The following is a 25,294-nucleotide window of genomic DNA, read 5'->3' on the forward strand; positions in this document are numbered from 1 at the left end:
AAGATAAAACCCCATAAGAACTAAATGAAATGGATAGAGATAGGTGATCTACCAGAATGAGTTCAAGGTAATAACAATAAAGATAATCAATGAACTTGAGAGAATTGATGAGCAGAGAGAGAAGTTATAAGTTTTTAACAAAGAGTTAGAAAATATAAAGAAGAACCAAATAGAGATGAAGAATGCAGTACTGAAACAAAACAAAAGAAACAAACAAACAAAAACACTAGAAGGAATAAACAGTATCTTAAATGATGCAGAGGAATGGATCAGCGAGTTGGAAGACAGAGTAGTGGAAATCACGAATGAACAGAAAAAAGAAAAAACGAATAAAAAGAAATAAGGACAGCTTAAGAGGCCTCTGAGACAATATCAAGCATAGTAATATTGATATTATAGGGGTTCTAGAAGGAGAAGAGATAGAGAAAGGGGCAAAGAACGTATTTGAGGACATAATAGCTTAAAACTTCCCTAACCTGGGAAGGGAAGCAGACACTCAGGTCCAGGAAGCACAGAGAGTCTCAAACAGGATCAACCCAAAGAGAACCACACCAAGGCACATTGAAATTAAAATGGCAGAAGTTAAAAATAAAGGGAGGAATATTAAAAGCAGCAAGGGAAAAGAGCGAGTTACCTACCAGGCAACTCCCATTAGACTATTAGCTAACTTTTCAGCAGAAACTCTTCAAGACAGAAGGGTGGCACCGTATATTTAAAGTAATGAAAGTGAAAAACCTAAAACCAAGGAAACTACCCAGCAACACTTTTACTTGGATTTGAAGGAGAGATCAAAAGTTTTACAGACAAGCAAAAGTTAAGAGTTCAGCACCACCAAACCAGCTTTACAAGAGGTGTTAATGAGACTACTCTAAGTGAAAAAGAAAAGATCACAACCAGAGACGTGAATATTATGAAAGGAAAAAACTCATTGGTAAAGGCAAATATACAGTAAATATATTTTGGATATTAACCCCTTATTAGTCATATAATTTGCAAATATTTTCTCCCATTCAGTAGGTTGCCTTTTCATTTTGTCAGTGGTTTCATTTGCTGAGCAAAAGCTTTTAAGTTTAATTAGGTCCCTTTTGTTTCTTTTGTCTGAGGAGACAGATCCCCAAAAAATATTGCTACAATTTCTATCAAAGAGTGTTCTGCCTATGTTGTCTTCTAGGAAGTTTTAGGTCTTGTATTTAGGTCTTTAATCCATTTTGAGTTTATTTTTGTATATGGTGTGAGGAAATGTTCTAATTTCATTCTTTCACATGTAACTGTTCAGTTTTCCCAGCACCACTTATTGAAGAGACTGTTTGTTCTCCATTGCATATTCTTAGCTCCTTTGTTGTATATTAATTGACCATAAGTGCGTGGGTTTATTTCTGGGCCCTGTATTATGTTCCATGGATGTGTGTGTCTGCTTTTGTGCCAGTACCGTGTTATTTTGATTACTGTAGCTTTGTAGTGTAGTCTGAAATCAGGGCACCTGATTCCTCTGGCTTTGTTCTTTTTTTATTAAGTTTGCTTTGGCAATTTGTTGTGTTTTGTGGTTCCATATAAATTTTGCAATTATATGTTTCGTTCTGTGAAAAATGTCATGGGTATTCTGATAGGGATTCCATTAAATCTGTAGATTTCCTTGGATAATATGGGAATTTTAATGCTATTAATTCTTCTGATCCACAAACATTGGATATCTTTCCATTTCTTTGTATCAGCTTCAGTTTTCTTCATCAATGTTTTATTGTTTTCACAGTATAGGTCTTTCACCTCCTTGGCTAAGTTTATTCCTAGGTATTATATTCATTTTGATGTGATTTTAAATGGGATTGTCTTCTTGCTTTCTCTCTCTGATAGTTCATAAGTAATGTATAGAAAAGCAACAGATTTCTGTATATTATTCTTATATCCTGAAACCTTACTGAATTCATTTATTAGCGCTAAACTTTTTTGGTGGATACTTTAGGGTTTTCTATATATAGACTCATGTCATTTGCAAATAGTGAGTTTTATTCCTTCCTTTCCAGATTGGATGCCTTTTATTGCTTTTTCTTGTCTGATTGCTATGGCTAGGAATTTCAATACTATGTTAAATATAAATGGTGAGTGTGGGCATCCTTGTCTTGTTCCTGATTTCAGATGAAGAGCTTTCAGCTTTTCACTGTTGAGTATGATGTTGGCTGTGGGTTTGTCATAAATAGCCTTTTTATGTTGAGATATGTTTCATTTACACATTCTATTCTTTATAAAAGAAATAGTAATTAAAGATTCATTTCATAGAGATAATCTTACATCTTTATACTATGTATACACTTACATATTAAGTAAAACAAACAAACAAACAAATTCACATTGTAAGTTCCCTTTATTTGGAGCAAAGCATTTATGTTTATAATCTCTCCTTCAGTTTAATACTATTTTTACAATTCTGTGGCTTTCTTCTTTCTTATCATTTGTTATGTCCCATAATTTTTATATGTCCCTTAAATATTAACATTTGAGATTTTATAAATTATAGTATAATTACAAATAGAAATATTATTCTTAATCTCCCTCATTGACATGTTTAAAAACAATATAGTGAAAACATGGTTGGAAAAAATATATATAGTATATTGACCTATCTGATATGACAGTCACTAGCCACATATGGCTATTTAAATTTATTTTTAAATTAATTAAAATCATGTAAAATTAAAAACTCCATCTTTTAGTGACAACAGCCACATTTTAAACATTCAATATCCAAGTGTAACCAGTGGCTGCCACACCAGATGATGTTCATACAAAGCCTTTCCATTACCATAGGAAGTTCTTCTGCACAGTGCTGATATACATGTATATATAATAAAAATAAAAGTTTTCCTCCATATCACTCAGTACTCCTTTTTGAGGGTAGCCATGTACATATTTCTGCTCACCAAAAATGACTCCAGAAATATGTCTGTGGGTCTTCTTACATCTGTACATAAACAATATATCTCAAAATATATGCACTCATGTGTGTGTGGGTATTTAATTTCAACAGCATGGATGGTCTCCCCTTTTCATCTACTTAATAATATAACCTGAAGGTCTTTTTATATGAATGCTTTTGTTTTTCTCTAATATCATTTAACGAGTACATAGAATTCCCTTGCATAATGCACTACCATATATTCATTTCTATTATATTCCTGTAGATACACTTGGCAACCATTTTTGAAATATATTTGTAGGCTAAATTCATAGAAGTACTATTGCTGGGTCAAAAGAAATGTCAATTTGAAATTTAATAATATCAAATTGTATTAATCAGATCCACCAATAGTATATGATATTGCCTGTTAACCTACTCTGGCCATCACTAATATTGCCAACATATTAACTAATATCAATTTGGCTGATGAAAAAATAGTACTTAATTGTTATATTGATTTGCAGTTATTTAATTATGAATGAGATTGAGCATTATCTTGTCATATGTGCCTTGACAATTGGTTCATTTTTTTCTATGAATTCCTTTGCATAATCTTTTATAATTGGGACTTTGCAAGTGAGACACATGTGCAGCAGCACTTCATCTTTACATATTTCTACTTAGCTTGAATCTCACTGGAATCATTCATTCACCACCATCTGCAAAGTCCAGTGAAAGTTTTTTTTGTATTTCAAATGTCTTATTAGACCTGTATCTATTATTAACTGGTGGAAGAAGGAATGAATAATGAGCGTTAGTGAAGGAGGAACAATGGGAGGATTTGTGAGTAAATGTCTGTAATGAACTCATTTAGCTTTAAATACCTATTTAATATAAGAAGAACCATCTGCCCTATAAAGTGTTAGAAATGTACCTCTTAATTTTTCCCTCAGTTTTCAAAGTAAAATAAAATTAATACTAAAAAAAAGAAAAAAAGAAAAAAGAAGCGGGCAAACTAAAATCATTCTTCATGTCTTGGGCTTAATCTGACCTTTATCTGCCCATTTGAAAATGTGCAGAAAAAGGATTGATCTTAGCCTTCTATATATTTCATTAAAAAATATTGAGGGCTTCCCTGGTGGCGCAGTGGTTGAGAGTCCGCCTGCCGATGCAGGGGACATGGGTTCGTGCCCCAGTCTGGGAAGATCCCACATGCCGCAGAGCGGCTGGGCCCGTGAGCCATGGCTGCTGAGCCTGCACGTCCGGAGCCTGTGCTTCGCAATGCGAGAGTCCACATCAGTGAGAAGCCTGCGTACCGCAAAAAAAAAAAAAAAAAAAAAAAAAAAAAAAATTGAAATCTTAACATTTCTGAGAAAGGGACAATGCAAGAAATAAATTTTGGCTTTGGGACACTAAAATGCAAAGATTAGTAAATGACAGCTCAACTGAAACTAATTTGCCCTGGAAATGATTTTTATATCTATGCTTACATTTTTGGTGAATGTCTAACAGAGCTCCTAAGTGCAGCTGAAGAGACCCAGAAGTGTTTTCAACTGTGACTGCTAGATAAGAATAGAAGAACTGTTTTCTTACTTTAGAGCTGGGGATTTGGGCTCAAGACATTGGATCTGGAGGCAGCCCCTGATTGTTCCTTATCGTCATTCTATTGGATTTGACGTGATTTCACAGGACCTCTTTCTTTCCCTAGTTAAGCAGAAAGTTCTGTGCCACCAGGGAAGTAAATCTGAAGTTACTTTTTTCTTTTACTATTGCCCTTTGCTTTGGCAGATAAGGGTCAGTTATAGTATATCTGCTTATTAAATGGATAATGACAAATGAGAAGGAAATGGAGAATCAACTTCTTTGTGAGTCCTGAGCAGGAGTAGTAGTCCACCTGTTAATATACTCAAGAAACATTGATGTTCAGAACTGAAAACCTGAGTCTTGTCATTCTTTGGTTTAGTTCAGATTCTTCCTCTGAATTGTCACATCCTATAATTTTTTTGTTTGTTTGTATCTTGTATCTATTATAATCTCATGTTAAAATTAGAGTTCACAGACAGATATTTTAGCATAGTAAAGAATACCAAGTGGTAAATGATAAAGGCATGGTGAAAAGCATTAGTTAACTGAAAAATATTAGTGTGTAATTAATATGAAAAAACTCCTCCAATTTTATTGAAAAATAAGCAAAATATTTAAATACACTGTTCACAAAAGAAACACATCATTGATAAACAGAGAAACAAATACTTCACATAATTTACAAACAGGAAAATGATAGTCAACAAAGAGATGTATTTTGCACCTATCCCACTGGCAAAGTTTAACTCTGACGTTACCAAGAACTGGAAAGAATGTGGAGAACAGGACGTCTTACACATTGCTAGCAGGAGTGGAATTTGTGTTTTTACTTTGGGTAACAGTTTGTCATTTTGTGTGAAGCAGAACATTCACACACCCTACAACCCACAGATTTCTCCCTAGATAGATACACCATATGAAAATGGTTGCACATGTGCATCAAGAAAGAACACAAAAGTTTATTCAGTCATAGTTGCAAACAACTGCTGTTCTCCTCAACTGAGCTTAGGATCTATTAATAGACATTTCTGATTAAGTGAACAATAAAGAATGACCTTTAGCTTTGGACCATTAAAGTGCAAGTTTAGTAAATGACAACTCAACAGTTAAACTAATTTGCTCTGGAAATTATTTTTTTGTATCCTTGGGTTTCTGGTGAATGTCTAACTCAGTTTGGTTATGTATATGTTTGCCTAAATGACATATTTAGTTGGTTTTGAACTTTTAATAGAGGAACCGGGCTGTCCATGATCTTCATATATGTCCTTTTATCACAGCATTTTGTTACTGATTCATGCATATTTACATTTAGTTGTAGCTCACTAATTTTTATAGGATATTCCATAGTTTTATGTTATTTTCACATTATTGTATGGTTTGTCATTATTTTCATAGATTACAGCATATTTGTTGTTTATCTGATATTCAAGTTTAACTGGGCATGTTATATTTTTATTGGCTAAATTTATTACAAATGACACTCTGTCAAGAGACAAAAATTATTATTAATCTAATTCTGTGCATCCAAGGTCCATTAAGATGAAAACAACAAATAAATATTATACTCTTTATATAAATAGTTTTATCAAAGATAAAAATAAGAGAGAAGGGGCTTCCCTGGTGGCGCAGTGGTTGGGAGTCCGCCTGCCGATGCAGGGGACACGGGTTTGTGCCCTGGTCCGGGAAGATCCCACGTGCCGTGGAGCGGCTGGGCCTGTGAGCCATGGCCGCTGAGCCTGCGGGTCCAGAGCCTGTGCTCCGCAATGGAAGAGGCCACAACAGTGAGAGGCCCACGTACCGCAAATAAATAAATAAATAAAAAGAGAGAAGAAAGTAAATATCTAACCTGATATTATTGAAGAATATACCAGAATTTATTAAATATCAACAAGTAAGTTTCTTTTTAGTTACTAACGTATGTTCTCTCTTGTTCCTTGGGATTATCAATGGTAATGCTAAACTAATGATGTCGTACCAATTTTAAATGGGTCTTTGATCTATAAGAAAAATCGATCACCTGTCAACCAAAATTCAATCTTTACAGCACTAGTATTTTCCTATTTTTCTCTCATTTTTAAAGAAGATTCAGCCAGGTTAAATTTTTTTATGAAGCAATATTGGTCATTATATTTTCTCTTCTTTTTAAAAATATGAAAATTTCAAAGTTCTTGGTAGCCACTTCCTGGCCTATGAGAGATATAAAATCACATTACTGACACAAATTCTTGAAAAGTCCATATCATGTTTTAAAATAGTAACTATTAATTAGCTTTTCTCTCTAATATTTATCTGATAGAATATCATTGCAAAAATGTACTGAAGTAATTTGCTACTGGAAAAATCCAGTCAACTTGTCTTATAAGCATTGTATTGAACAAATTATATTAGGCCATGATTAGGAAAACTTATACAGAAATTCTAATGTGATATTTTTTGGACTTTCATAACTTTTAATTTCTTTCTATATGCTGTATTTTTTAGTGCATTACATTTAGTGCCTTACATTCTTTACCTGAATGTAATAACACCATTTAAGATAAATTATGTTTGAAGTATTGTGATTAGAAAACATTAAGACAATTTGAAGAATCAGATTAGCGTAACTCAACTTCAAAGGAATAATTTGTGTAAGTATGCACTTTACAATATTCCTTAACTTTCTTCTCCAGCCTAAGCTTTCTTAATTTGTTGTACTTGTTGCGGAGCACAGGCTCCGGACGCGCAGGCTCAGCGGCCATGGCTCACCAGCCCAGCCGCTCCACGGCATGCGGGATCTTCCCGGACCGGGGCACGAACCCGTGTCCCCTGCATCTGCAGGTGGACTCTCAACCACTGCACCACCAGGGAAGCCCAGTTTGTTATATTTTTGAGTGCAGAAATACTCACATTTTTCTCAAAGTCATCTTGCTGGCCCTTTTTTTAAAGTTATTAACAGAATTCAGAGACCATTAGTTTTACCTTCTATTAAAAATAAAAATTGTTTTTTAAATGTTTTAGTGTATGGACTGTGATCGAACTCAATAAAATATTAATTTGGCTGTTCACATTTATTGAGCAATAAAGATATATGTGAGACATTCTACATGGGTTAGTAAGTACTGATTTAATAGTCTTAAAAACTAGCTACTTGCACCATGGCATTTTCTCCATTGACTTTTTTAATAAAATATTCTAGAATCAATAAGATGCATGGTGCCAAGAAAAAATACTAGAGACGATCTATTATGTTTATACAACATGGATGTCCTAGGCATCACAAAGTAATATAATTCAGACACTATGCTAATTGGGTAGTTATGAAAAGAGAATATTAAAAAAAATAGAATAAAAGGTCTGATTTTTAAAAAAATCTTTGCATATAAACACAGTTATGGCTATAACAAACAAACATGGCTTTATTTAGAGCTGCAAGATAAAAAAAAAAAAACAGTCGCTCTGCCTCTTCCTTGTTTCTTTCATTTGAAGCCAGACAGAGAAAGAGAGTCCATCTTTGGTATCCCTTAAGAGACTGCGATTTGGTTTGCCTTCTTTTCTGCCTTCTTTCGACCTTCTTTTCCTTTTTTATCAATTGTATAGTAACCATTTCCCTCCTGCCATCCACTTAAGGTCAACTGGCTTTTTAAAATCTTTCCTCATGCTCATTTCATGATTATTTATAGACTGCATTGTAAAAGAGGCTTATTGACAATATATACTTAATCACATACTTGAAAAAATAATATTTTATTTTTCTAGAATAAGAGATGACTTTTCTAAACATTTTTTGTCAGTTATCAATAAGCTAAAATTAGATTAGGTAATGAGGGAAATTATAGCCAAATAAATTAAACATAATCTATGTGTGTTTGTGTGTATATGTCTCTGTGTGTGTGTGTGTGTGTGTGTGTGTGTGTGTAGGATTTTGGTTGGGTGAGGTGGAGGGATCAGGAAAAAAAAGACCATAGGGTCCTCAAAGACCTACTTTCTTGTTTTCATCATTCTATATCTGTTGAAAATGTACCCACCTACACTTTAAGTTAGCGGATTCTCCAACTCAAGTTCTTGGACCAGTAATTTTTTTTTTTTTTTGTAATAGAGGTGCCCATATATATATATGTATATATATATATATATATATATATATATATATATATATATATATATATAAATGCGGTACGCGGGCCTCTCACTGCTGTGGCCTCTCCCGTTGCGGAGCACAGGCTCCGGACGCGCAGGCTCAGCGACCATGGCTCACGGGCCCAGCCGCTCCGCGGCACGTGGGATCTTCCCGGACCGGGGCACGAACCTGTGTCCCCTGTATCGACAGGCGGACTCTCAACCGCTGCGCCACCAGGAAAGCCCACCTATACATACTTTTATCAACAGCATGTTACAAGATCTAGAATAACACTCACCTGAACTGTACTGTTCTTATGCATCTGTCATTTCTCAATCTTAAGGCAACCAAGTCTTCTACCAGCTTTTGTTCATTTTAATCCAATCTCTTGTTCTTCTCCTCTTGCTCATTCTTTTCTCAGCCTTAAGTTATACAAATGCATATTTTATATGTTATGGCACTTCTGACATTTACGTTTGTATTTAATGATTTCTTGCCATGATATTCAATATCTGACATCTTGGAACAGTCTAGTCCATTGTCTAGTTTTACCTCTAGTTATAATGTTTCTGACAAGAATGAATCATTGCCATGGAGCCTCTTAATAGGGGCATCACTGTGGCAGTAGATGTTAAATTAAGGTTCCAAACAACCCAAAAGAGCAATAATGGAAGTGATCAGTGATTAAATGAACTGCACATATAATTGTATACATATGACTCAGGCGAATCACTTGCACTGAAAAGGACAGAGAAGGCTTAAAGAGGGAGAATTAGAATGATATTTGAGAGAAATACAGCTTGAATAAAGAGCAGGGAGAGGTGAAGTTATTATGGCAGGTGGAACAGGTTTACTTATAAAAGTAATCGTAAACATTACTCATAATAACTGCATTGTTACTGATCCACTCATAGTAGAACATGTTGTTTGAGAGGTTTTGCTCCTTTTGTCTGATGAGAATGAATTTACATTGAATGTAAACTTTCATCTAATACTCCATAAAATTCCAGATATCTCTCTTAAACTCCAGGCTTATGTACAAAAAGCTTGAATATCCCCTATTGGATATCCCACTAAGATTAAAACCATAGCATATCTAAAATTGGTGTGTCTAAAATTTTCCTCAAAATATGCCTGGTTTTTGCTTTTTCCCAAGTTTGTTTGCAGTAGCAACATTCACCCAGTGATAAAAACATGAAAACCCAAAATTGTTTTGTACACTTTCTTCTTAGTCTTCAGATCTAATCAATAAATTCTTTTGTTTTTATCAGCAGTCTCCCTTGCAGATGTACCCTCCTCCCTATGCCCTTGCATCTTTCTTAACTTCTTGACGTTGCTTGTCTGGATTGTCTTGAGAGCTTCTTACCAGATCTCATTGACCTCAAGATGTCATCAGATCTAACTCACCCAACTGCCAGAGGAATCATTCTAAATTCAAATCTGATTCTGTTGCTTCCTTGGCTTTAAATTTCACCATTCATGAAAACAGTGATTAGCTCTGCCATATTCATGTTGGTAATAATACATGTATAATGTTAACACTAAGCCATGGGGTTAGCCCCACCTCTCTGGGAATCTTTTAAAAGTACGTGTACATTTGTAAAGGTTGTTCTCATAATGCAGTCTATAATTTCATTTAAATGGAAAACGTGGGATCATGAAGTTTTCACTTACATTACTACCGAGTATATGAAAAGTACACCACCTGTTTTTTAAATCTCATAGCATTGTTTCCACCCCCACCCCCACCCCCTTATCCTTATGTCAATTTTTGCTTTACCAAAATTAAGCAAACTAGCAGCCCCTAGGCAGAATCTGGTACACATATATGTTTCAAAGTATCGGGCTATAATTTAAGAATCATGAGATTGTAAATTAACAGCTTGATTTCCAGCTTATCTTGAAAAAAATTGGAAAGTTAGAAATACTGTATATAATTTCCTATAAGATAATGATTATTTGAAGGTGAGGGGCTACTGCCCCCTTTTGACAGCCTGACTGCTCCATTTGTCCTCAGTTTACTCAGCTGCTTTCTTCTACCACACATCCAGTCTTTTAAGGCATTTGGGGCAGAGAAACACAGTGCTTGTCTTATCCTGCCCAATATGAGATGGGAAAGATTCTAATGACTTTGTTTTTCGACTTTGTAGCACCTTCAGTGTTTATCATGGTGTTCATCTTATTTTGAATGTTCGATAAGTTAGTTTTGGTATAGTTGAATGATACATACAAATGAGGTGCTACAAAATCTTGCCAAGCTGCCTGAAAGCATGCATTTGTTTCTCAACTGATCAAATGTCTTTTCTCCCTTGTTAATTTGTTTAGTTAACCACCTGCGTATTTGTTTTCCTGTTTATCCCACCTTACTTGGCTTTAATCGAGTGTTCCTAGATGGCAGAGTTCATGCATTTTAATGCCCTTTGTTCAAAAATGCATTAGTAAGCATCATTGCCGAATAATACCGATAAACACATGTAGAAAATATTTCTGCATCCTTTTATTACAATAGTAATTAAGTGATTAACTATGTAGGTAACATAACAGCATTATTGGCAATAATAGACTTCCCAAAACACTAATTTGAGGCCATATCAAGTTGAGACTCAACTGGAACTATATTAATGTCTGTAATTAGGGTCAGTGTAGACCAAGGGGTCTCCGGTGGCTGCTAGGAAGGATTAATCACCCAGATGCAACAGATGATAACATTAATGGCTTAGGTTAAGAGGGATTTGGCCCTTGACTAAGCGGCAAGGATGTGTTTCTTAGACGTGTATCATCAGCAAGTCTCTTTGCAGCACCACCCGTGCACAACTCTAAGTTCGAAGTTTCAGCAGCTTGGGCCTTTGAAAAGGTATTTGGAAAGTTTCCCAGGTTGTATGCTGCAGAAGCTGAAGGCAGTATAGTGATAATTAATAAAGTGCCAGACTGGATAATTGTAGGAACTGTAAAAGATACTAAAATGTTACCAGAGGCTCAGATGCACCTGTGAACGTGTGAAGTTAATTTGCGTGAGCAACGTTCCGTGAGAACGGATGGGGACGAGGGGAGTGAAATTTTTGTGAAATAATTCAGACTTCAGACAGGGTAGCTCTCTAAAACAAGAGAGAGAGAGAAAGAGAGAAGAGAGAGGAAAGGGGAAGAGAGGAAGGAAAGGAGGGAAGGAAGGGAGGAAGAGAGGAAAGGAGAAAAGAAAGAATCTCCTGTTGGCATAGGGCTTATGAAAGGAGTTCCTCCTGCATTCTTTCATTATATATACTTCTCTGTGACCTTGACAAAAGTTTAAGAACTGTATTATTAGAGTTTTCTTATTCCCATAGGACTGGAATGATGGCATTGCCCTTTCAACCAATTTTTAAATAACAATAAACCTCCTCTTGTGTAACAGTATACCTCCTGATACTGCAATGTGCAATGCTGAGTGAGAGGACCTTGTGTTCTATATGTCACCCTAAATCTCACACAGGCTAATATCTATCAAGTTTCAATATACAATAAGTTAATGAGAAAAAAAGAAAGGGTTAAAATGAAGATACCTCCCTCACAGCTTTGTCATGGGGCAAGAGGTGGGGGAATTATTGAGAACCACAGAATTCTAAGCAATTTCAGAGCTTATGACAGATGATAGATCAATGGTAGCCCTACTGTTGTGATTGTTGTTTGTTGTTGTTATTTTCATTATTATTGAAGTGGCTTTTTGAAAAAATGAAAAACAAATTCCTTGAGGTGAATTATTGCCAGTGATTATTCTGATCTTCTAAGTGGATGGTACAAGATGGATGTATATAGGCAACACCTCTTCCAAATCAACGTTACCATGTACAAGTATTTTCTCCCAGAGTACTCCATTCTCTTGCATATCTGGCTCAGAAATGAACAGACTGTGCTATTTCAACAACAATTCTCTGGGTGACTTACAATTCAATTCATTCTGATACTAACTACTCAGAGTTAGTGAAGACCCCACGGGTTAAGGACTCAGTGCCTGCTCTCATTTCAGATATCAGCTTCAAGTCCTGAGACCCCAGGCTACTTGCATTTTTATCGGACTTGGTTTACAGATTTGGTGGTTCTCACAATCTCCCTTCAGATTTGATAATTTGCTAGAATGACACAGAAAGAACTATACTTATGATTACCGGTTTATTATAAAGAATATAAATGAAAAGCCAGATGAATAGGTAAATAGGGTGAATGGAGAAGGGTCCTAAGTACAGTCTGTCTCAGTGGAGTTGGGATATGTCCCCTCCAGGTACATTGATATGTTTACTAACAAGGAAGCTTCTGCAAATCTCATGGTTCAGAAGTTTTCTACTGAGGTTTTGTTACCCAGGCCCGATTGATTAAATCATCGGCCATATGCTTGAACTTCAGCTCCAGTCCCACCACCCTCCCTGACCTCCAGGTAGGGTTCAAAGTTCTCGCTCTCTAATCAGGTGGCTGGTTCTTCTCCAGAAGCTATCTTGCCACTCTCCCCTGACCCCCAATCCTGGAGTCATCTCATTAACATAAACTGTGTGTGGTCAAAGAGGGCTAGTTATTAATTAACAAAAGACCCTTCTATCGCTCAGGAAATTCCAAGCATTTTAGAAGCTCTGTGCCAGGAACCAGGGAAAAAGACCAAATATATTTTTGATTATACCATGCAAACTTTGCCAGATATTGGTTCTTCTGAGTTTCTTATCCTTTCCATTGTCTTTGGGAATTTCTAAGTACTAAAACCTTGACTTCACCCTTTTCTGTTTTTCTTAGAGACCAGTGTTGTTGAAACTGCCCAGACATAAAATGTATACAATTATTTATACCTGTATTTCTCTGCAAAAACCATACAAATTAGTTTGCTTAAAATCCATGTACAGTTTATGTTATTTTTTTGTTTGCGTTTTGTAGGCTTTTGTTGCAGCAACTCAATTTGCTTGCCTTCTCTTTAGATATGAAATTACATGTAATCTCTTTCCCAAATAAAACCATTTTCCCACTCTCAGTGTATTTATCCTTCACTTTACGTTCAAGTCTTTCTAACATTGGATTTATTCAGTGGTAAAATAAAAAACTCAAAATTAAACATGTGTAGTGCATTTGTTTATATTTCTATACCATATATACATATTGAGTATAATCAGTTATGTATTTGTGTTTTAATCTGCCTCACTCTGGGAGTTTCCTTTAAGGAGATTTTGTCTTTAACATATGTCTTTTTAAAAATATAAATATACAACCTGAGAAAAAACAGAAGTGCAGAGACAGAAAATCATGACACCACAGAATGGCACTATTTCTTTTCCTTTTGATTAATCCAACATGCAAATATAAAAGCATTTTGGTTACTTAAGAAGTTCAATGATGTTTTGCTTTTTTATTCTTATAAATGAAAATATTAACTTAGTCTTTAAGTGATAACATGTAGGGGAGATACGTTAGCAAAACTTTTCTTAATGAAGTGTCTAATATAGCCTCTCCAAGTTTCTATATCCATCTGTAAGTTCCTACATATGTACATGCCTGTGCATACTTATAATACGAACGAGAAAGCCTATTTTACAATGTTATGAGGAGAATGGACATCTTTTTTTATACTTACATATCCGAATGCATGTCAATCTTTCCATTATTAAGCTCTTTAAAATAATTGTTTCTTTTTATTTCTAGGTAACCTTCAAAGCATCAAGGCATTCAGTTTCACCAGATTTAAAATGTGTTCTTCTGGCGTATGATGTCAAACAGGTAAAGGAGTGATCTTTGAGGAAAAATTTTTCATTGTGTGTTGCATTCAAGTGACAGTTCATAGTTGTGTTGCGTTCAAGTGAGAGTTCATAGTTTTCCTTGGTCATCTACTCAACTAGAGAAAATTTGACATATCCGGTAGGTGCAGGTGAATACTGATAACCGATATTGCACAAGAGAGTTTTGGCAACAATGTCCTTTCTTCCACACCCAGCTAGCAAATAACTGGAACGATCTGCTAGGTGCCTGTACTGGTCCAAGTTCATCGCTTTTAAAGGAGAGTGTGGCAGAGCTTAGCAAATCCAAAAAGTGGGGGCTTTTGACAATTCCAGGATACGCCTTAATATCTACTTGTGTTGTATGTATATGTAGATTAAGGGGTTTCCTAATGGCTGTGCCTGAGCTGCAGTGTGTATTGTGGGAAGAGCTGGTGAAAATATTGATTCAGTTTATGGTCAAAGGATTCTTTGTTGGTGTTTGAGCATAAGCCTTGTGGTTGTGGAAATTTCTAAAAGTGGGGCAAGGCAAGAATCAATTCTGAACAAATAAAGTGTTCTAACTGCAATTAGTATTTCATTATTCCATGTCAGCTCTGTAGCACAATTAGAGCCATATGTATGGTTGTGGAGTATTTTTACTCAGATATAATTTGCACTGTTAAAAAGCAAAGTAAATGTTGAAAAGGCAATTCAGCAGATTAGCTTCTGTAGAAAATAAATGATTTTGAAAATTATTCAAGAATGTTTTGTGTGCTTTAAGGCAGACCATAAAAATTTATAGACAAAGCAGGAAGCCTCATATAATGCATTGAAACCCTTCGAGCACATGAAATTTCACTATTCAAAGGACCTTCTACTTGATGGTTTTAGTCTTTTGAAATATACATGTGTTATATTTTTAGACAAGTTTGTATTTCTTACTTAAAATAATTAATTTACACTACAAAAGGCTGGGAGACTGTAATCAAAGCCATCTTTTTCCTGTTACAAATCTTGGCCCTTTTCCTTTACCTTTGTTCTGTGTTCTCTCTACTCATTGGGATTTTGAAAAACATGTAAGAGTTGGAAAAGTGCTTGAGCTTTATAACCAAACTATTGCAGCATCCTCAAGTTTTTAAAACAATATTTATCGAAAGAGTTTTAACTTAAAATGACTGCTATATTAAAATGATAATAAACTTTAAAAAAAATCAGGTTTCAGTAGCTACAATTTCTTTTATTCTGTTTCATTGATCTATGTGTCTATCCTTCTGCTAGTTCCACGAAGTCTTCTCTTATTTTGGATATTTTACCTAAATGGAATCATCCAGTATATGACTGTTGTCTGGCTTCTTTCACTTCGTATAATGCTTTTTAGATTTATCCACATTATAATATGGATTAGTACTTCATTCCTTTTTTACGGTTGAATACTATTTCATTGTATGTATGTACTACATTTATTCATTTATCCATTAAAGGATGCTGGGGTTTTTTCCACCTTTTGGCTGTTATGAATAGTGTTGTTGTAAACATTTGTGCACAAACATTTTTTTTGAGTACCTGTTTTCAACTTTGGAGATAAATATTGAGGTGTGGAATTGCTGGGTAATGTGGTAATTCTAGGTTTATCTTTTCGAGAAACCACCAAATCACTTTCTAAAATGGCTGCACCATTTTACATTCCCACGGGCAGTGTGCAAGTGTTTCAGTTTCTCTGTATCCTTACCAACAGTTGTTATTTTCCATTCTTCTTATTGGAGCTATTCAAATGTATATGAATTGATATCTCATTGTGGTTTTGATGTATACCTCCCTAATTAGACTAATGATGTTAAGCATATTTTCATATGTTTGTTGGCCTTCTGTGTTTCTTCTTTGGAAAATGTCTATTCAAGTCCATTTCAGTTGTTTTTTTTTTTTCTTTTTGTAGTTGAGTTTGAGAGCTGTTTAGATATCCTGGATAGAAGACCCTTATCAAATATATGATTTGCAAATATTTTCTTCCACTCAGTAGATTGCTTTTTCACTTTTTTGATAATGTCCTTTGGTGCATAAATTTAAAAAATTCTGATGAAGTATGATTTATCTATTTTTGTCTCTTGTTACTCATGCTTTTGGTACCATATCTAAGAATACATTGCCAAATTCAAGGTCATGAAGTTGTACCCTTATGATTTTTTCTAAGAGTTCTATAGTTTCAGTTCTTATATTTAGGTTGTTGATATATTTTGAATTGTTACTTTTTATTGTTTGAGATAGCCTTAAAAACATTTTAAGGTTCCTGTTATATACTGAAAAACCGTTTCAAAATGGTTTTGTTGGTTTATACTGCCCTTAGGTAATACATAGCCTGTTACATTGACATATATACACTACCATGTGTAAAATAGATAGCTAGTGGGAAGCTGCTGCATAGCACAGGGAGATCAGCTCGGTGCTTTATGAAGACCTAGAGGGGTGGGATAGGGAGGGTTGGGAGGGAGGCTAAAGAGGGAGGGGATATATGTATATGCGTAGCTGATTCACTTTGTAGTACAGCAGAAACTAACACACCATTGTAAAGCAACTATAGTCCAATAAAGATGAAAAAACAGAGTAATTATTAAATTGATAGATTATGTATAACCTAACTACTAATTTTGAATGCATACACAACCCCCCCCCCACATTCACACACATACACACAATAAGTATTGGTGTTATATTACTATGTAATAAATCACCCCAAACTTAGTGACTTAAAAAAAAAATTACTGTTGTTCACAGTTTGTGTGTATCAGGAATTTGGGATTGGCTTAAGTGGGAGGTTCTGGCTTTAATGATGTTGCAATCAGGTATCAGCTGGGGCTGCAGTCATCTGACAGCTTGACTGAGGCTGGAGGATAGACTTCCAAGGTAGATCTCTCACATGGGTGGGTAATTGGTGCTTGCTGACGTCATGAGGCCTCAGGTTTCTCCACATGAAACTCTCTACAGTGCTACTTGAGTGTCCTCATAACGTGGCACTTGGAGTATCCCAGAGTGAGTAGCGCAGAAGATAAAGGTAGGGATTTCAGTGCCTTGCCTGATCTCTCTTTGGAAGTAACCTGTTATTTTCACCATGTATGTATATTTTTTTTGTCACACAAGTCAGCTCTAATTCAGTGTTGGAGGGGGCTACCAGAGGGTGAGGATTTGGGGAGGCCATCTTAGAGGCTGACTAACATAGTCCCCAAATATTTCATATTCATCCTATGTGAAGTATACTCAAGGCCCCCCAAATTTTTATGCATTACAGCCCAGCATTTTAATCAAGGAGATCAGTCTCCTTAGGCATGGTTTCTTGACTGTAGTCCCTTGAGTATATTTATATATTCATATATAAAATTAAATATGCTCAATATATATCCATATGTTTGTATCCATATAAATACTATAAAGATACACATGTATTTTAATATGTATTTAAATACCAATTTGACTATTATTTTCAGGTTTTTTTTTTTTACTTTTATTGTGAATAACATTTATTTACTCCGTTCGTTTATCTTTTGTAGTCTTAGTATTTCTTTAAACATCTATGTGTATAATTCAATCATTAGTTTTATTGTCCTTTCTTTAAATATATCACTGATTTTTTGGTTTTAATTATTTTTTGACTTGGAGAAATTTTGAATTTTGTGAATTTTTATCTTTCACTTTGTTGTGTTTATTTTTGTTCTAAGCTTAGAGAAATGCCCACCAATGTGATAAATATAAACTTGTATTTTTTTATATATTTTATGCATAAACATTCATTCTATTTTAGTCGCAATCATTTATGGTGACAAGTGATCAAAACCTCTCTTTCTAATGATCATAGTAATAAAAAGACCTATCGTTCCTATGAGTGAATTCATCATGCCCAGTCTTCGGAGGGGCAAGACTCCGAAGGGACATTTTTGATGTATTACTGGAAAACCACCCAACACAATAAACGGTTTCTTGAATGCCATACCTGTCCTCAGTTTCCCCATGACTATAATGAAGAGGGAAGAAATATGAATGCTTCTCAAACTTTCTCAAATTTACTGTCCTGAACAATGTCCTGGTCATGTGATAATAATCCTGCCTCTGGGATCCTGTGCAGGAGCCACTATACAGGATCTAGTACTGTTATTTTGGAGTCAGAGGAGCTTGCTGGGGAGAGCTAATTTAGTTTTATTTCCCTACTGATATTCTCAATTTGAATCAAATATCAATAATTTAGTGTAGGCCAAATTTAGAAAGTGCCTTTTAGGTCAACAACTGAGTTCTTCTGTGTGTAACCTGTGGGCTACGCATGTTGAATCACGCTAATCTGTGGGTTACCAATGTTGAAATGCTTTATTCAGAGCTTAAGTTGGCATCATCATCGTGTCTGAGCAATGAAGAGTATGATTCTGACTTTTTTCTTAGCTTTATTTTTATTTTTTTCTTAGCTTTTTGCATGTTAACGATACTATTTTAACAAACACTACAATGATGTGCAATTTTAGTACAGTAAGTTCCCTACATATGAACGAGTTCTGTTCCGAGAGTCCAGTTTGTTCATAAGTCCAACAGAGTTAGCCTAGGTACCCAACTAACACAATCGGCTATATAGTACTGTACTGTAATAGGTTTAGAATACTTTTCACACAAATAATACATAAAAAACAAACACCAAAAATAAAGAAAACATTGTTAAGCTTACAGCACAGGACCTTGAAAAGTACAGTAGTACAGTGCAACAGCTGGCATCCAGGGGCTGGCATCTAGTGAACAGGCAAGAAGTGTTACTGACTGGAGGAGGGAGAGGAGGTGGGAGATGGTACAACTGAAGGATCCTCAGCAATAGGAGATGGAGGGCAGGCTGCAATGTCACTCACGCCTGACGCTGATGGCACAGGTTCTGGTTCCTTGCTGGATTCACTTCTATCTACGCTCTTGAGAAAGCGATCCAGTGATGTCTGGGTGGTAGCTCTTTTTTTCTCGGCATAGATGACAGGGTAGCACTGGATTGTATTCTCAACGGCTGCTGCATCCTTCACGTACCGTTCTACATTCGGGTATGGCTCAAAAACTCACAGTGCCTCCTCAAATAAAGAAAATCCCCGTGCCATTTCCTGCGTCCTGAATCTCTTCGGTTCTTCAGTTACTTCTCCCTCTTGTCTCTCTTCGTCTTTTCTCTGGGCCTCCAATTCCTGCTGCTTCTTAGCGGTAACACCTGCATCACCACTGCTTTTACGCCTGCTTCCAGACATCATGGGCTTAAAATAAAGATACTGTACTACTGTACTCTATACAGTACTGTACAGTAAAGTACACAAAAGCACAACCACTTGTAGAGGATGCATGCACACGACAATGTACACCAGACACATGAACTAACTTAACGTGATTGGACATGGGAATGCATGTTAGCATCTTTGAAAGTTCACAGCTTGAAGGTTCTTATGTAGGGGACTAACTGTATCCATAGTCATAAAGCAATTACGATTACTAATATAGGTTTATGGACAGTTTTTGAAGATTCTGCATCAGGAGTTGCATGCTAAATAAATCATGGAAACTATAAGCCAATAATTTTTTAGTCCTTTGCAAAGAAGACAAAATAATATTCATTTTTGTATCAATGTCAATTTTATTGAACTTAGGCTGAATCTTTTCTGTTGAGATGTACAACTATTAATTAATTCTAATGTGATTAATATGAAGACTATTTCCCCCATGCAAATTATTTGTGTTCTACAACATCAAAAAGGTAATTTGAACAAAGTGAGAAGCTGCTTTTCTTTTTCTGGCCAGATTAACGTTTCTCATATTTTGAGCCTATAGCATGGTTCCTAGGTTGTTCTGCTCCACAGAATTTGAGAATGTTTTGTGCCTGTTGTCTACAGGAATCTGTGGACAGATCAAGGTAAATGATATTCTCCTGTAAGACTCTTACAGATAAATGGGGGAAACAGGGAGAAAAGATCGTTTATGATTGGAAGGAAAGATGAGTCTTCCTGTAGGAAGGTAGAGAATGCTGCAGGGGCACTTTGGGGTGACCTTGTGATCCTTAAGACTGTAAGAGTGATATTTATTCCGTTTGCTGCAAAAGGAGAAGTCTACTGGCAATGGTAGAGCTTAAGTCTGGCTGCCCCTGCTGAAGTGCTTTTACTTGCGGCCGGGAAGCTTCCTGATAGTTTGTTTTTTTATGCCCAGACTACTTGTCACAATTGCAGGAACTGTCAGACCCATATCACTTGGTGACCCTGTTTACACAGAAGCTGACACCAAAGCAAAGCAAACTTAAAAACCTCCAGGTGATGTCCCAGAAATGCTGGAGAAAGGAGCAGGAAATCAGATTGATCATTTTCCTCTTTTTTTTTTTTTTTTTTTTTTGCGGTACGCGGGCCTCCCACTGCTGCGGCCTCCCCCTGTTGCAGAGCACAGGCTCCGAACGCACAGACTCAGCGGCCATGGCTCACGGGCCCAGCCGCTCCGCGGCACGCGGGATCCTCCCGGACCGGGGCACAAACCCGTGTCCCCTGCATCGGGAGGCAGACTCCCAACCACTGCGCCACCAGGGAAGCCCTTTCCTCTTTTTTTAAAAGAAGATATTAAACTTGCATAATCAAAGGGAAAATAAATAAACAAAACCAAAATAAATCTCACCTCATATATCCAGATTGTTGACTTTATCCAACTATGTTTTAGGATGTAACAATATTTGAGAGAAATATTTCTAAAATAAGTGGTATATTTTCTGCATTATTAGACCAAGGAAAGAGAACTCACTAAATACTTTTCTCCTTGGCTCATGGCTATCATTATGAACACTGATTACTCTGCAATAACTCAGCAGGAATTTAAAAAATACCAACTTGTTAAAACAGAATAAGATGGTGGTTACCAGGGGATGGCGGGTGGGGGAAGAGGACAGATGTTATTTTAGGGGACAAACTTACAAGGAGTAGTAAACAAGCCCTAGAAATTATAATGCACAGTACAGTGAATATAGACAACAGTACTGTATGAGAATCATCAAACTTGCTGAGACTAAAAATTATTGCAAATACCTAAAAAGTGTAATTCTGTAACGTGATAGAGATGCTAATTATTGCTACAGTGGCAGTCATATTACAATATATAAATGAACATGTACACATTAAACTTATACAATGATATAGGTCAAAATATATTTCAATTTATAAAAATGGGGGGATAGTGTGTTTAAGTCATCTCTTGTTGGAAGGAATGTCATAGCCCAGGTTCCCTTCAATCACTCCTCTTCCTTTTAATCAGTTTCCCACACTCAAGCTAAGCTGATCTTTAAAATCTGATTGTCATCCACTGTTTAGAACCTTCCTAGGCTTATTGGGATAAAGAAGTCATAATAGCCTACAAGGCCCTGCCTGCCGTTTTAGCCTCACCTTCCACAAACCACCCCCAACCTGTTCTCAGCACTTCTGGGATTTCCTTCAGTTCTTCGAAACACCATGCCCCTCCCATCATCGGGCTTTCACTACTCTTCTGCCTGGAACAAGTTCCTACCCCTTTCTTCATATTGATAATTTGTACTTATTCTTTAGATGCCAACTCAAGCATACGTGCCTTAAACATCAAGGCTGTTCCATTTGGCTGTTCCAAATCAAGGCTGATTTGGTCATATTTCCCTATTACAAGTTTCATGGTACTCTCTCTCCCCACTGTAGAATTTATCACAACTATAATTGTGTCTAACACAATGCCTGACACAGTGTTACTCAAAAAAAAAAAAAAAAAGAGGGCTTCCCTGGTGGCACAGTCGTTGAGAGTCCGCCTGCCGATGCAGGGGACACGGGTTCGTGCCCGGTCCGGGAGGATCCCACGTGCCGCGGAGCGGCTGGGCCCGTGAGCCATGGCCGCTGGGCCTGCGCGTCCGGAGCCTGTGCTCCGTAACGGGAGAGGCCACAACAGTGAGAGGCCCGCGTACCGCAAAGAAAAAAAAAAGAATAAATAGAAACATAATTTATGAATTAATAAACAAGAACCTCCACCAAACTTTTCCTTGAAGTGCCAGGCAAGGGTCAGTTGCCCTTCTCTGTGCCTTTATGGCATGTGGTACATACTTACCTCTCAATATTTCTGTCATTGCGTTGAACACGACCATTTATGTGTACATCTCCTTGACTAAACTATAAGACCCTTAAAGTCAAGAACTTTGCTTTATTCCTTTTAAAGCCCACAGGGTTTTCTGCAGTGAATGGCGTATTGTAAACACTTAGTCAATGTTTGCGAAACTAAAACAGTGATTATCAATCTTGGCTGCACATCAGAATCACCTGGAGAGTTGAGTTCCACCCTGCAGAAATCCTGATTTAATTGTTTTGGGATAGAGCCCAAACACTGGAGTTGTAAAAACTCCCCAGGAGACTGTAATGTCAGCCAGGCTTACAGTCCACTGAATTTAAGTGAACTGCTCTCTTCCACCTATTGAAGACTTTTCAGACTTCAGACAAGGGAAGGACAAGAAATAAAGATGAAAATACCTGCTTTTTAATACTGCACCTACTTGGTGCCAAAGACTGTACCTGTACATCTTCATTCCTTACCATTTCTCTTTATAGCAGTTGATTTTATCTTATTAATGAAAATATAGAGACAAAGGAGATTCCTTTGCATAATAAATTTGCATAATATGACTCAAGATTGAAACTTTTTTTTTTCTGGAAACATAGTTCTCAATATATGTTCCCAGAATAGCAGCACCAGGATCTCCTGAGAATTATTAGCAGTGTAAATTCTTGGGCTCTGCCCAGGCCCAGTGAAACAGGAACTCTGGAGATGGGACCAAGATCTGTGGGTAACAAGCCCTCCAGGTGATTTTCTGATATAGCTCAAGATTGAGAGCCACCTATTCAGAGGAAATGATTCCTTCAAATTCAAGAGCTCTACTTGGGAAAAGACCTAAGTAGCTAGAACTTAACCATGTATATGGCAGTGATTTAGAGAAAATATCATTTAAAAAAGAGAGTCTACCATTTTCTCTTTAGTATTTCAAAATAATTTAATCCTGGATTTAACGTTCAGCTGTTCCTTTCTGACATTGGCCATTGGTCTGGCCTCATTTACTCTTCAAGGTTGATGCTTAATCTGTCATATTATAATTAGATGTGACCTAGTGAGGAATGCATGGAAGATGGAGAAAATAGGTGATTTTATATTCAAATTATCCATACTTAAATGTTTTGTTGAAGTGTAGCATACATACAGGAGCACGCACATACTGTGAGGATAGTCTGATGAAGTTTTACAACTGAGCGTATCTCTGTAACTATCACCCAGATCAAGAAGCAAAACATTACTGTGCTCCTTTCCAGTCACTACCCACCTCAAGGGAGGCCACTGTTCAAGCTTTTAACAGCTTAGATTATTTTTTTCTAGTTTTTACATATATATATATATATATATATTCATACAGTGTGTGCTGTTTTGTGTATGTCTTCTTTTACTCAACGATGTTTGTGAAATATATCCATATTGTTCAATAGCTGGATAGTACCTTGTTCATTTTCCCTACTATTATAGCATTCCACTGCAAATATTGTTTATCCATTTGACTGCCAATTGGACTATAAAAAATATATACCTGAACAATATAGCTTTTTTGTGTTGGATTATTTTCTCTGATCACTCCCTTTTCTATCTATTACCCTGCTGCTTTTTTGGTGCCTGTTTCAAAAATGGATTTTAGTAGAGGGAACAAACTTTTGTTGAGTATTCAAATAGTGCCTCTTATATGGGAAGTCCATCAATTTAAACGTGCCCAAATCCTTGCTCCTTAGTCACTGATAACATATTTTACAAAGGTGGGAAGCTTAGAGATGCTAACTTACTTAGTTAGGGTCCCACTTCCCAGTTGCAGAGCTCGGACTCAATCCCATCTTTCTAGCTCCAAAGCCCCTGCCATTTTCTGAAAGTTATTACATATCTCCATAGATTTATTCTGTAATCTGGTGTAATTATTTTCCCATTCATTTGCAATTATATCAACTGTATTCTAATTAAGTAATTAGAAGACAAATGGAACTTGTATTGCATATAATTATTCGCAGTACTCAGGTAGCATTTATTATATTCATCCAGACTTACTGGTTATGCATTTTAATTTTCTATTTGCTTCTTAGAAGTTGTTTCTCAAAAATAGCCAACTAAATAACTGTGGGTTGCACTTTGATACCATTAATTTGAAAATATTCCTGAGGAAGAAAAAAGTATTCCAAAATATAATGCAGTCTAGATTTTATGAAATCTTGATTATCAGAATATTTGTGCTTAAGAATTGTCATCTAGTATTTGACATTTCCAATATCAAACTTATTTTTTCCTTTATTCTGAGTTATGTTAAATCATAAATAGTTTTAACCATTTAAATCAAGTTTATTTTATATATTATTCCAATATGCTTAACATTATTAGTCCATTTGAATTATTTAACAATTGCATTTTAAGCCATCTTTGAAAAGTCCATAGTGTAATATATGTAATAATATATACTTAAGACAAACAAAATAAGTAGAAACAAGTATTAAAAAAAAAACCCTTTAAACTAATATTTATAGTTTTCTTACTGTTTGGATTAACAATGCATATTAAATAGACTAATAAATAGCTAAATTAACTATTTACATTGCCAACATACTTATTATGTCTTATGTTTGGGGTCAGAAACTTTAATTGCATTTACTGTTGTTTAGGAATAATTAGAAGATGAATCTTCATGAGAATAAGCTCTTTCTAAAAAGAAAAGCAAAACCGAATGAATCTATTAAACCGTGTCTAACAGAACGAATAAATCAATTGTACGTGTGCTACAGTTACTGTGTTGATGTCTGTCCTCCAAAGTCGATGCTCTGCAGAAGAGTGGTCTTGTTATTCTCTAGAGTTAGATGCATTCACTTCAGTTTATGTTTCTACTAGTCTGTAGCTCTGTAGACAAGACCTTCTTTATGATAAATTTCTATTTTAACTAAGATGTAATTCACTGTACCATGAATCCTGCATGCA

At 35.9% G+C, this 25,294-nt stretch overlaps 1 protein-coding gene across 1 annotated transcript in view; it reads left to right on the forward strand.

The window, feature by feature from the left end:
• DPP10 (dipeptidyl peptidase like 10) overlaps positions 1 to 25,294 on the forward strand; it is a 650,987-nt gene that overhangs the window by 324,209 nt on the left and 301,484 nt on the right. The window contains exon 5 of the mRNA XM_060015722.1: positions 14,223 to 14,297. Within this exon, the coding sequence (XP_059871705.1) occupies positions 14,223 to 14,297 (75 nt within the window). The remainder of the gene's footprint in view (positions 1 to 14,222; positions 14,298 to 25,294) is intronic.

The sequence above is a fragment of the Delphinus delphis genome, chromosome 7 (assembly GCF_949987515.2).
Source record: "Delphinus delphis chromosome 7, mDelDel1.2, whole genome shotgun sequence".
In the NCBI taxonomy this organism is placed as follows: Eukaryota; Metazoa; Chordata; class Mammalia; order Artiodactyla; family Delphinidae; genus Delphinus; species Delphinus delphis.